General features: G+C 44.0%; 1 protein-coding gene across 2 annotated transcripts in view; it reads right to left on the bottom strand.

Annotated features, from left to right (window-relative positions):
- Positions 1 to 1,167: 1,167 nt before the first annotated feature.
- The window catches only part of LOC147630644 (LOW protein: ammonium transporter 1-like protein), a 46,366-nt gene continuing 34,179 nt past the window's right edge, over positions 1,168 to 13,354 (bottom strand). For both annotated transcript variants that reach the window (XM_086810579.1, XM_086810578.1), the window contains one exon: positions 1,168 to 1,485. In XM_086810579.1, coding sequence (XP_086666705.1) covers positions 1,366 to 1,485 — 120 coding nt within the window. In that variant the 3' untranslated portion in view covers positions 1,168 to 1,365. The remainder of the gene's footprint in view (positions 1,486 to 13,354) is intronic.

Raw genomic sequence — 13,354 nt, 5'->3', positions numbered from 1 at the left:
GCCAACGACACTGGGCTCTGGGTGGCGGAGGCACCAATAGAAGTGGCTGGGGGGCGGAAACACCGAAAGAGGTGGTGGCGGTTCTGCAACAGCGACGGTGGTGGCGTTGCAAGCAAGGTAGAAGCTCAGGGTGGAGAAGGAGATATTGATGATGAAGATGATGATGAAGCCCTCAAAGACGAATCTCCCAAGATGGCTCTCCCAAAATTTTATGATTCTCCAAGCTTTATCTTTTTCTCTTCTAAATATTATTAATAATAGCCAAAGTTCTTACAACTTCAAGGTCTTGCTTTTTGGCCCTCGAGCTGCTTTTTGGAAAAGTGGCATTTAGCTTTTTGATCAAGTTCGATGTCCTCTTTCCGATGGTGCCCTCATCTCTCGATCAACATATTTTGACTTTTTGCTTTTCCGGCTTTTTGACCAAGACTTTTATGTGCTAGCTTAAGGATCCTTGTTCCCATGTGTCCATCAACCTCTCCGAGTGACTGGGCATGAGTTCCATCATGTGAAAAGAGCTCAGAGGGCCAAATAGTTACACACAATAGAAAAGAAAGGTAGTCCCATCGACTGATCTCCCCTGATCCAAGAGCACAATCCCACAGGCCCATGTCTTACTCCAGCCAGGACTGAGAATCTGCATGACTCGTTCCAATTGATCCCCGCCTAGGAGGCTACGTGAAGGTCCTGGATGGCCGCTGCAAGTCTCTTTAGCTTCCACTCCATACTTGATAAGTAGGTTGCCATTTCAATTGAGAATTATATGTCAAAGAGCTCCTGGAGAGGTCATCAAATCCGAAGGAACCGTATCGTGGGCTAAAACCAAAGCCTTGATCAAGTTATTTTGTCCCCGCAGACGCAAAGGTGGCATTTGATGGCATGGTACCTCAAAATACTGTGAATAATATATCGGAGGTTTGGGGAATGAGACAGAAATCCTCGATCAGGCTATAAATGTTCTAAAACTCCACTTCTCAATCTGTTTGAGAGCCACACCCTTCACAAATCAACTCAAGTAACACAGAAAACCCACTAAGTCTTAATTCATCATCTTGCATCCATTTTCATGTAATTTAGACTCAAGATTAGAATGTCACTTGTAGACAGACAAATAAGGTGCAGCAGAAAGGCAACAAGCTTCCCGGAGACACACAAAAAAAAAGAAGGAACTTCGTCCATTCTTTGCAACCCAAAATACCTTTTTTAAATTGAAACCAGCATAATAAGGATAGAAATACATTATTTACATGTATGTGATACATTGCAAATTATAGATTACTCAACAAAGAAGGTTGCGGCAATTCAGCTTCAGCTTCCTTCAGAGAAGCTCTCTCTAAAGAGCTTTTCAAAAACCAGGTGCACTCCATGTCAACTATCTGTATTTTGCTTCGTGGATAAATTAATCCCCAGCCCCAATAGGCCTACCAATGCAAAACTCGACAATAAGGTACATCCAAAACCAAGCAGCAGTAACGCTCCCCTCAAAGACTGCAATTCAACAATCAAAGCACAACCATTTAAGTGCACAATTAGAATTCAGTACTTATTCAAACAACTATTCATGAAAGCACATTTTCTTCTTTTTTTTTGGATGTTTACAACTAATTATTCACAAATCTTTTCTTTTGAAAACCTCTCTTTTTTCTTTTTCTCTTTTCTGTAATAGAAGATATATTACCAAAATTTACTTTACAAATGGCCACATGGCCGCCACGTGATGTACTAGCTTTCCCTCACTAATTACTCCGAACCACAGGTGTAGCTCGGAGTACCCTCATCCAATATATAGCCGTGTGATTCTCCAGCAAATCATGACCGCAAGCAAGAGATTTGCCACAATAGTACCCCTTTTATACGACCTATGTGACCTGTAATACCAACTTTTGCATCAAATATGAAGGCATTCCTAGTTAACCAGATATGCCACAAACCTGTCCACTTGAAAAAATGAAAGAAAACTCAATGTTCTAGGTTATCCGGCCCATTCGGAAGCTTGCCAAAAACCCGACTTTAACCTTTACGGGCCTATCTGTCAATGCAATCCATATGCGAGAAAGGAAATCCCACACCTTCTTTGCTACCGGACATGAAATGAAAAGATGCGGGCATGTTTCCAAGCATGTAGTACAAAACACAATTACTAGAAGCAATCCGCCGCTTTCGCAAATAATCCCCCAATGGTAGGCCTCCAACTAGCATGCATCATAGGAACACTTTCCCTTGATATGGAATCTTAGACCACCAGCCCTGTAAGATTACTTTCTTCCACCACGCCCTACTTCTCCTGATGTTCCATACCCTATTAGCCTTCTCAGTGATCCAGCGCTTATCTTCCACTATCATATGGTACACTTGATTTGTTGTACACTGGACAGTATCTTGAGGCTTTCTAAATGTCCAATCTAACCAAGGTTGCTAATCCTCCAACCGAGGAATATCACCAAACGGTGTAAGTCATGCCCTCACTTTCTCCCATAACTGCACATATCCACGTGAAACCCGAAAATATTGACTGATTTTTCAAAAAGACAATAAGCGGCTTCTATGTGGCAACAAAGCATCTATAATTCTCACTAGTCCCAATCAAGCCATTCTATTGAATTTTGGCCACTCAACAAATTTATCAGGCCACTCCAAAAGTCGTTACGTAGCCAATGCCTCACCTGCCATAGAGTTTAACTGCAACCGCTGATTTGAAGACTTCCATTTAGTATGTGCCAATATCTCCTTCCATGAGATCATCAAATGAGAAAGGAGAGGTGAAGCCACCACTCGAACCTATTGGGAACTATTCATTACATCCCACCATGTACCATCAATCCTGCTATTACCATGCACAAGTGCGACCTCCTCTATGAGGGCCTTAGCCATTACCACCCATGGCTCTTGAGATACACACATATCTTGTAATAAAGGCCATCTCCTAGTGACCATATGTAATCTGACATCTAATAGGACTGCCCCTCAACTCCTCTTCGGAGTAATAACATGTTCCCAAGAAATCCGCGTCTGCTCTAGCTTATTTCTTGCTCTTTTCCATAGCATAAATCTAATTGGCTGTTGTATTTGATGCAAAGCTTTGCCCATCCATAGCAATAAAGGCAAGAAAAAAGATATCATGCTAATCATAATGGATTGTGCCATTTTAAGTCGAACATGCAAAGACCAGCCCTGAGATTTCCAATACACAAACTTATCATTTATCCTTGCAGAAATCCATGCCAACAAAGCCTGTAAATCAACATCAACTCCAATCGGATAACCCAAGTAGCATGTGATGCATCCCCTTTGTATGACCTGCCCATTCCATCCCAAACCAAGCAAATCGCTCTCGGTACAGCTTATCATAGCAAATTTCTGTATATTAATGTGTAACCCTGAAGCAAGACCAAAAGTATCCCAAACAGCCATAGCCTTCTGAACATTATGTCTTTGAGCCTTAAGGAACATGAAAGAATTATCTGTCAATGCCTGGCCGACTATCTGCTCTCTGCTTGAAAGCCCTACAACTTCACCGTCCTCCACTAGCTTATCCAGTCAAGATAAGATTGGATGTGTAATAATTGCAAATAAGAGAGAGCTAAGTGGGCATCCCTGCCTGACCGATCTTGTCAAATGAATGGGCTCCGTCATCCCACCATTAATCATAAGCCTAGCCACTGCATGTTGGCTAATAGTATAAATCAAAGAAGACATGCGAGGGCCAGATCCCATAGCCTGCATAAGCTATGAAAGAGAAGACCAACTAACATGATCATAAGCCTTTTCAATATCCAGTTGAATCACAACCACCTCTTGCCTTGAAGTCCTTGCATAATCAATTCCAATTTGTACATTCAGTATATTACGTAAAATATTCCAACCTCTAATAAATCCATATTGCCTTGGATAAATCAAAGTAGGAAGAAATCGCTGCAACTTGTTGGCCAAGACCTTAGCAAATATCTTATACATGGTCCCCCATCAATGTGATTAGTCCCCGTTGACGTACATTAACTGGGGATGGAACTTTAAGTAAGCAATAAATGTACAAGCCCAACCTTTTAACTCGCAAGCATGATACCTGTATTCCACGCCTCCTAAAAAATAGAAGCGAGAGGGACCTTCAACTCATCAACATACTTCGTGAAAAGCTCATTGGGGAGCCCATCCCATCCTGGACTTTTCCCTTTAGGTAAATGCTTCAACACATCTTCCACCTCATCTGTAGAAATAATACTTGGTGACGAACCAAGTGAAACAAAGACTCTCTAGTTGCAATGACATCAGGAGATATGATTAGACCCAACAAATGGTGATAAAAGTCCATACACACATCTAGAACACAAGTTGGATCAGTAATCAATACTCCTTGTCTATCTTGCATCCTGACAATATTCTCACATGCATGCTTTTCTGCAAATGAGCAAAGAACATATGTAACTGACAGTTAGAATCCAGTAGGACATACATTCGAGCCATAAGCTTATATCTCACGTATTAATTCTCATACAATGTTACAACCTGATGGGACAACCAATCAATAGCTATCTCAATGTCAGGGCAAGAACCGTCCTCTTGAACCACCTGGTTCAAATCAACCAAATCGATTCTAGGTTCCGCAACTTCTTCCTACAATATGATGCATTATGTATCTCATACTCGCGAGCAAGCTTTTACAACACTCTCAAGCTGACACCCCAACAGAGATTACATGGCCTCCAAAGTTTTGTAACACCTGCAACATAAACTGATGGAAAATAGTATGCTCCAAGAAAGTTTGGTTAACCTTAAGAGGAGCCTTTCCCAATAATGGCCTATGAGCATCCACAAAATGGCTATGCATCTCCAATACCAAAGGGAAATGATCTGATAAAATATGATTATATTCCACCTACATGGACAATATCTCTAGCAGCAATAAATCATGATGGCAAATATACATTCAGTCCAAACGAGCTCTTGTACCCTCTCCGCGCAATCCATAATAGAGTGAGGTGTAGAAGCATGCTCTGGCAATTCACATACATTAAAATCACCCAACACAAAGCCAAGCTTAGCTCTGGCAATTTATAGAGTGAGGTGTAGAAGCATGCTCCGGCAATTCACATACATTAAAATCGCCCAACACAAACCTCTCTCTCTCTCTCTCTCTCTCTCTCTCTCTCTCTATTCTGGAGGATGGTATCACTGTATGACCACACATTGTCACCGTGTAGCATCACATATACTTTTTCTTATGTAGCTAGTTTAGCATAGTTTTTTCTTTTTCTCCGTGATTCAATATTCATCACTGTACTACCTTTTTGGCCTCTCATAGACCTTGAGGGTTTTTTGAAGATGCTAATCATGGGCATTTACATCAACCAAGGATGGGTTCTCAATGACAAATAAGCAAGACCTCTTTCAATAGCCTTACATCTCTCTCTCTCTCTCTCTCTCTCTCTCTCTCTCTCTCTACACACCCCTTTGTTTTTTTTTTGTAAAAGGCTATGCTCTATTGCTTCATTGTACAAAGAAAGAAGCCGTCACAGAAGAGGCAAACTTCTTAAAGAGCAATCACAGAAGCTAAAAGCAATGAAAAAACAAAGCCAACGGGCCATAGTCTATCTGATCCAGGTGGATGGAATCAAACAAAGACTGACGCAAGAATTGACAAAAGAGGGATAGCGTTTAATCCTTCAGGAATGAAAAACCAACTAATTTCTTGCATGCCAAATTGTCCATAAAGCCCAACATCTAGTCCAGATTAGAAAGGGTTGTGCATGATCCAATGTAGAAGACCACCTGCCAAAGAGCCAAAAAAATGTGGAGAAGGAATACCCTGGAAATTTGAGTCGAAGAAAATGTGAAATTCGACAAAGGAAACTTTTGGCCTGCAGCAGACAAGACCAAAGAAGATGCATCATTGTTTCCTTTATGCAAGGGCAAGAAGGACATTTCGGTAAACTTATGTGTCTTTTTTCAAGTTCTCCAACTAGGAGCACTCCCAACAAGCATCGCCATAAAAACAATCTGCATTTAAGTGGCAATTTACTATGCCAAATTTTCTTTAGATTTTGTGATCCACCAACGAGCTATCTTAGTGAGAAGCCAACTCGTATTAACTTGATCGACAAACCAAGGCGCAAGAATAATCAACCTGTAGATCAAAGCCGTTGAAACCTGAGGGAAAAAGAATCTAGGATAAGGTCCAGGATCTGCCCTATGGAAAATCCAATCCTCCTTTCTTCCACCATCCGGAACAACCGTAAGAGGAGTAAAGTTGCAATTGTTCCTGTAACATAACCCATGAAGGTCTGTAGTGCATACCCAACTACCAATGTCTTGAGCTCGAGGAAAGGGTAAAACATTTCCTTTAGTATCAACAACATCTTGGCAAACCCAAACGCCTTTTGTAGAAAGAAAGTAAGATTGCCGAGGGGAACGGAGAGCCAAAGGAGTAGGGAATGCACGCTCCAAAAGATATTTTCTTGTCTCAAAGTATTGCCAATCTCACGAGGTCTACCCAACCACTAAATATATTGTAGAACAAGCTTCCAGTCTGCAAGGAGACGAGAGACATAAGGGCATCGAGCAATCCTACCCTCCACATAGCCAAATAAAAGTTCCTAGTGAGTTAGTTGCCATTTGCCAAATGCATCTGTATTCGCATCAGAGCAAAGAGCTGCAATCATAAGCGTCCAGGGTGGTTGTTGCGCAATAAAAGTCGAAAGCAGAGTGCCTTTGCGTGCCAAAACATGATAATGAATATTCAAAATATTAAGCCCTCCATGCATTTTCGGCGAGCATATGAACTCATACATAAGGAGTCGCAAGGCCTTATATTGAGAATTTTGCCAAAAGACCTCATTGCTTTTTATCATAAAACTAGAGATGGTTTTTAGACCATGCCAGAAGAGGGAGAAAAAACTGAATATATGCCATCAAAATCGAATATATGTCTCAGTCTGACATGAAGTGGCCAAGTAGAGAGTTTTCAAGATTCAAATTTAATCATAAGTTTTTGCAACACCCAATCTGTAGCATCACGAAGTGAAAGATTCCATCCCACAGGATATCCCAAATGTCTAACATGTTGTGTAGGTGATATGATTTGCCCAAGCCATAGAATGTTGTGCCATTGAACTTCATTGAGAGGCAACAGTTTTGATTTTTTAAAATTGATAAAAAGACCTGCTTCCAATCCAAACATATGCAAAGTGTTCATGAGACATTGAAGATTAGATTGCATATTCTCAGGAAAAAAGAAAGAGTCATCAGCATATGCCTGAGCAACCAAATGCCGACCCTCAGGGAGACAAAGCTCATGTAATCTGCTAGTCTGAGTGAGCTTATCCATGCATGTCAAGAAGGGATGAGTAGTAATAGCATAGAGCAAGGCACTAAGAGGGCAACCTTGTTGAACAGACCTACCCAAAACCCATGGAGAGGATAAGCCTTTTCTGTAGGATCCTTTGCCAGACCTGCTGGGCCTTTGGGCAATACTGAGACTGTTGGGGATGGCCGCACCTCTGACATAATGCTGGTCTGCCCCCAATGACCACCCAAGTGCCAACGGCTAAGCTCCTTCGTGCCACATGAAAAGGGTGGTCTTCCACGGTCGAAAACTGTCCCACAACCGCTTCCAGAAATCTGTGAGAAAATGCGGCGGAAGGCCTTGAGACTACCAATGTGCTATAGCTATTGGAGAGCCCTCCACCTATGACATCTGAATCATGCAGCCCAATCGTGCAGTGTGGGCAAAGTAGGGGGTACCACGCTTCTCCTCCCTGTCCTCTAGATCCTGCAATGTCCACTCTCAGAGGTCCCACTAAAGACTCGTAAGGCTAGCCCTCCCAAATCCATAGTCGCCATAGTCTCTCTTTGGCCACCTTGGTTGATGTGCCACTCATGTCCGTGAAAACCAATCACCCTCACTCTCTGCAAGGTGCATTCCCTGAGGTCCTCTAATGAGGTCCTCTAAGGGGATCTCTGATCTCTCTAGTCTGCCATGAAACCCAATAGAGAAGGTGAGTAAAGCGGAGTACTTGCCCGTGCCATGAATTGCCAAGGGTATACCGTGCCTTGGAGGAGAAGGATCTGGTATTGGGGCCAGCCACTCCGGAGGGATGGAAGAGTCAATGTCAAGGCTAAGTCGGTCTCTGGCTTGGATACAAATAAGGTCCCGAGCCTCTGGGGGTAGCTATCTGAAAGTAAGCCATTCTCCAAGTGACCTAATGGGCCCCGTACTCAAGGCTTCCCATGATACATGTGGGCAAGCCCTGAGCGTATGACCACTAGGCAAACGGACCAAAGGATTCCACATTAGAGGCTATCGGAGTCACTCCTTGAAGGCTACTGGAGCTGACTGTTACAAGGCCGGCCTAAGATGATCCCATGCACACAAGAGACTGGCTGCAACTATGTCCTCAAACACCAAGCTAAAGACACGTGCCTGCATCACTGTGAATATCTATCTCGTGCTCTGAGGCCAAGGGCCCCCCAAGGTTGGAATGCAGGGGAGATCCTAGCCACGAGGAAGTCCTTCCAAGGCTCACGGTTCAAAAGAAGACCTCTAACAATCAGCTTGCCCCCAACAAGGCACATCTCTGAATGGAGGGATTGATGATGCCAAAGCCCCCTCTACGTCATGGGCTGAATGATTACTCTCTGTGCCACCATAGCCCTAGCCGGTCTCCCATCACTGCCCGCCCAAAGAAAGTTCCGGATCAAACACTGAACCTGACCAATACATGCTCGGGAGAGAAAGACCAACAGAAGGTAATGTACCCATAGTTGCAAGCATTCTTTGCATTCATGCATTCGCATTAGAGTTTGCAAAGTTTGCTACTAAAGAATGTTTCAAACCGTGGCGAGGATGCATTCGTGAACTTATGTATGCATAAAAAATCATGAAACTTATGCCCAAATTGCTAATAATGGAAGAGAAAAGAGAATAGAAAACAAAGATTTAGAAATTAGGCTTAAAACTAACAAGCTGAAATCTTTGCGTGTTGCCGCCTACGTGATTCCCAATGCTGAAATTTCAGCCTTTCACGTTTTTTAACACCACACTACCCAATGTCACGCTTTTTCACACTACGCATTAAAAAAATGCTAAAACATGGTCAGCCTCCCAAATTTTTAAGTGGACAAAAAAGTCAAGTCTGCGAGCTCATGCAAACGTGGAGATTGCAGACAGCAAACATTTGCAAGCTCATGCACACGCGTTTGCAGACAACTATGAATGTACCACATGGTGGCAAAACCACCTGGTTCGCCACCACTACCCAGCCAGCTAGGGAAAGCCTACCCAACCTCTAGTATAACAGCTTCTTCCAAATGCCCAGAAGGAAGGGGAGCAAGTTGCTGCTCAGGGGAGATGTCAATGCCAACCTGGTATCCAAGATAGCGAACTGGAGTTCCCCTCGGGACCAACCGAAAAGCCTCAACTGGACGCCAAGTCGGGGCAGGCGATGAGCCAACCCAAAATCCACAAGATGTGAGGCCTCGATGAGACCTCCATGAACCTGCTAGAATAGAATAGGGAAACTCTCCACCCGACCACCGGATATAGGAACCCTAGCCGACTAAAATAGCCCTGGCTATCCACACATGTCCGGACTCCCCTGAACCACCCGACTCCCGCCTAGTCCTCCCTGTGTCCTGACATTACTCCCCCCTTTTGGAAGAGTCTTTGTCCTCGAAAACAAAGGTAAGATATCGGATCTTGAGAGTACTAACGTCCTCCCAAGTTGAATCTTCTTCCGGTCTATCCTTCCACTTAACTAGATACTATTGTCTAATTCGGTGACGAGTTCGTTTCTCTTCAAAATCCAAGATGCGCTCTGGCCTGTGTGGTAACACCGGAGGCTCAATTAAATCTACAAGAACATTTGTATCCACCACATTGGCATCTTCACCTGATCCTTTCCGCCGCAGACAGAGCATGATAACACAGCGGAAGAACCATATAAAATACAAATACACCGCACTGAGCCGGAACGGCCGGCCCCCCCTAGAAACTTCTTACTTCTTATTCACACAGAAGCTTTTACAAGATACCAAGGTGCGGTTGCATACAGCACCGGATTTTCCACAAAGCATCATCACAGATCTTGCCCGGATTTCTATCCAGTGCCAAGATACAAACATCTCCAGGAGCAGTCCAAAACTGTCCCAAAATAGAGCCCAGAAACGACTCCATAACCAGCTCATAATCAGCCCATGAAACAGTCTGCACAGAGCCCAAAACAGCCCTGAATCTCTGGCCAAAACAGCCCCAAAACTGAGCCATAAACAGTCCTAGAAGAGCTCTCAAATCAGTCCTGAAAAACAGCTCCAAAACAGTCCCAAAACAGGCCTCAAACCAGCCCTGGGGCTTCTCATGTGTATGAAACCTTTACAGCCACTGTACGGCCTGCGCAAAGAGAGAGAACGAGAGCTGTACAGCCTGCTATGTCCTGTACGGCCAGATCAAGAGAGAGACAACATCAATAGCTGTTGTACGGCCAGCGTAAAAGAGGAGAGAGAGAGAGAATACTGTAGTCGGCCAGCTTTTGTGCATGGGAGGAGAGAGAAGACTGCAGTCGGCCAGTAAGAGAGAGAGAGAGAGGGAACTCCAAGAGGGATGCGCCCTGCTCAAAACAGCCGCAAATCCTTGCTTTTAATGAAGTCGAGTAGCTCTATTATTGAAGTGCTTTTCCCTTTTTGGCTAAAAGTGGCTGAACTAGCCCAAAATATCCACTTTATGCTTTCCTTGGCTTGTACTCCAATCCAAGTTTTGGCCCAAAAATATCAATTTTATGCTTTTTCTTGGCTTGCTACCCAAGTTTCAGCTAGGCACCTTCTTTTGTCCACCTGTCCATGCCTAAAATAATAATATGACTACCCCTTCATGTGAAAACACTGACTTATAAATCTGATTATATAAATATGATAAGTCACTTTAATGATAAAATCCCATGGTGCTCATGCTGTATGGCCATCTTTCAAGCCAAACCATGCCAGTAAAATGCTCTAGCTTTCTTCTATGGAAAATCCCCGTTCACACCTTGATTCCGCTCAATGTGTGAAACACTGGTCAATACTGGTGAAGGGACCAAATGATGACATCCCTCCGTCTTATAAAGCAGTTGTCCACAACTGTATGAACCCGATACCACTGAGATATCCTTCAAGTACAGCAGATGCATTGCCAATCCATGATATTGCATAATTCTGGCATTAAAGCCATAAGTCTAGATCCACGATCCGACACTAGATAGAGGCACAAGAGCCAACCATATCACGAACTTTGTCCCAAAATCCCATAATTCCATAAGTCGGATAATAACTAGACACAGGCACAAGAGCCAACTATGTCCCAAATATCCATAATTCCATAAGCTGGATAATAACTAGACAAGGGCACAAGAGCCAACCGTGTCTCAAATATCCATAATTCCAGAAGTCGCTTTAAGTACCTACAAAAACAAAGCAGCAGCATACATAGCCACAAAACATCTTGCCATGCCATTGGACTGCATAAGGGAACCACCCCTATGATCCATATGCATGCCCAAGCCATATGGTCCACCTGTAACGCGCGGAAGCTCTGGGTAGTCTTCTTTCAGCCCTAAACACTCTTGAAGACCTTCTGATGCAAAAACGCACCATGATGCAAAAACGCAGGTAGAGAGAGAGTAGAGAGAGAGAGAAGTGCTGGAATTTCAGTATATACTATGTACAAAAAAGGTACAAATCTGTGCAGCACTTGGCTGCCCTCTTGAAAAGGTGATAAACCCTAATTCTGGCCCCCTATGGGACCCTCCTACTGACTCACACCCCTAGTGGGTGGAATGACTCAAACATTGAGCAAAGTAGCCCTTTTTATATGGGCTTTTTGACACTTTATGCTGGCCGACTGCTGGTCGGCCAGTTCATGTCCAATAAATCCCCTTTTTGCCCTGTCCGACGGCTGCTGGTCCTTGCCTTTGATGCGCATGCTGCCCACCATTCCTGCTGACGTCAGCCGACAGCCAACATCCTCCTTTCCTTGCAGCCGACAGCTCTAGTCTGGGTTCATGTGCTTCAGCCGACTGTTTTCCCTCCATGACCCCACTTGTCCTGCTCCATGCTCACCTCAGATGCTACACCTGAAGCTCCTATTTTCTGGCTCTATTGGTTCATAGTCTTTTTCTGCTTGCCTCTTCTGGATCTAGCCCTGGAAATGTCCATGGCATCTGTGATGCACATGACACCACCACGGCAACAACCCTTCCATGAAACCATACATGCTCGCCACGGTTTCCTTTTTCACGAGGCTCGCCAGGGTTTTCTCTTCTACAAGGCTTTACTCACCAGGGCTACTGCTCTTCCATGAGTTCACAGAAAGAATTCACTCACCAGGGTTACCACCCTTCCATGAATGAACATGCTCGCCAGAGTTTCCCCTTCCACGAGGCTTTACACACCAGGGCTACTGCCCTTCCAAGAGTTCACAAAAAGAATTCACTCACCAGGGTTACCACCCTGAGCTCAAAATCAAGAAGCTCCTCCTGCACTCGGATGGGGAGACGCAGTCCTTGGAGTCCGGTCTCCTGAGTGGAGAGAAAACAGCTCATGGCCTCAGCAACGAACACGAAGAGATAAGGTGCTAGAGGGCACCCCTTCTGGACTGCGCGTGAAAGTGGAAATCTGTCACTTCTAATGCCCTTAATAAGAGCCTGTCTATGAGAAGCTGAGTAGAGTCCCGACACACATCAGACCCACTCCTCCAGGAAACCCATCTAGCACATCATCCCCTCCAGAAAGCCCCAATCTACTATGTCATAGGCTTTCTCGAGATTGAGAAGGAGCAAAATCAGATCCTAATGCTGCATCCTAGCCAACGTGGTCGCCTCCCAGAAGGTGAAGATGTTGTCCAGAATACTTCGATCCTAAACAAAACATGTTTGTGTTGTGTGTGTCCACTTTGTGTGTGCATACCCTTGTTTGTGTGTGCATACCCTTGTTTGTGTGTGCATACCCTTGTTTGTGTGTCCATGCATGTGTAGTTGTGTTTATGTGTGTGAACAACCTCTAAGGGGCTAGACATTATATGTGTGTGTAGTAAGCAATGATGTCATGGGATATGCCATGTGTCATTAGCTTAGTGTGGTTGAATGGGTCAAAAGATGAGGCTTTATGCCTATAAAAGCATTGTACTTGGTGAAGGTTAACCACATCAATCTAATCCATACTATTGAGTCATGCGATACTTTTCTCTCTCTAGTGCATTGGTTCTCTCTCCTCGCTCTCAATCTCTCTCCACACACACCATGAAATTCTTCAAACCACCATAGCCTTGGTCCTAACTATATACCTAGATGAATCCAGGAACATGCCCAAATTCACCTTTTAGGAACGTGCATGT

The sequence above is a fragment of the Cibotium barometz genome, chromosome 16, assembly GCF_041138505.1.
Source record: "Cibotium barometz isolate CiBa-2024 chromosome 16, ASM4113850v1, whole genome shotgun sequence".
NCBI lineage: Eukaryota > Viridiplantae > Streptophyta > Polypodiopsida > Cyatheales > Cibotiaceae > Cibotium > Cibotium barometz.
This window is presented reverse-complemented; position numbering and strand designations above follow the sequence as displayed.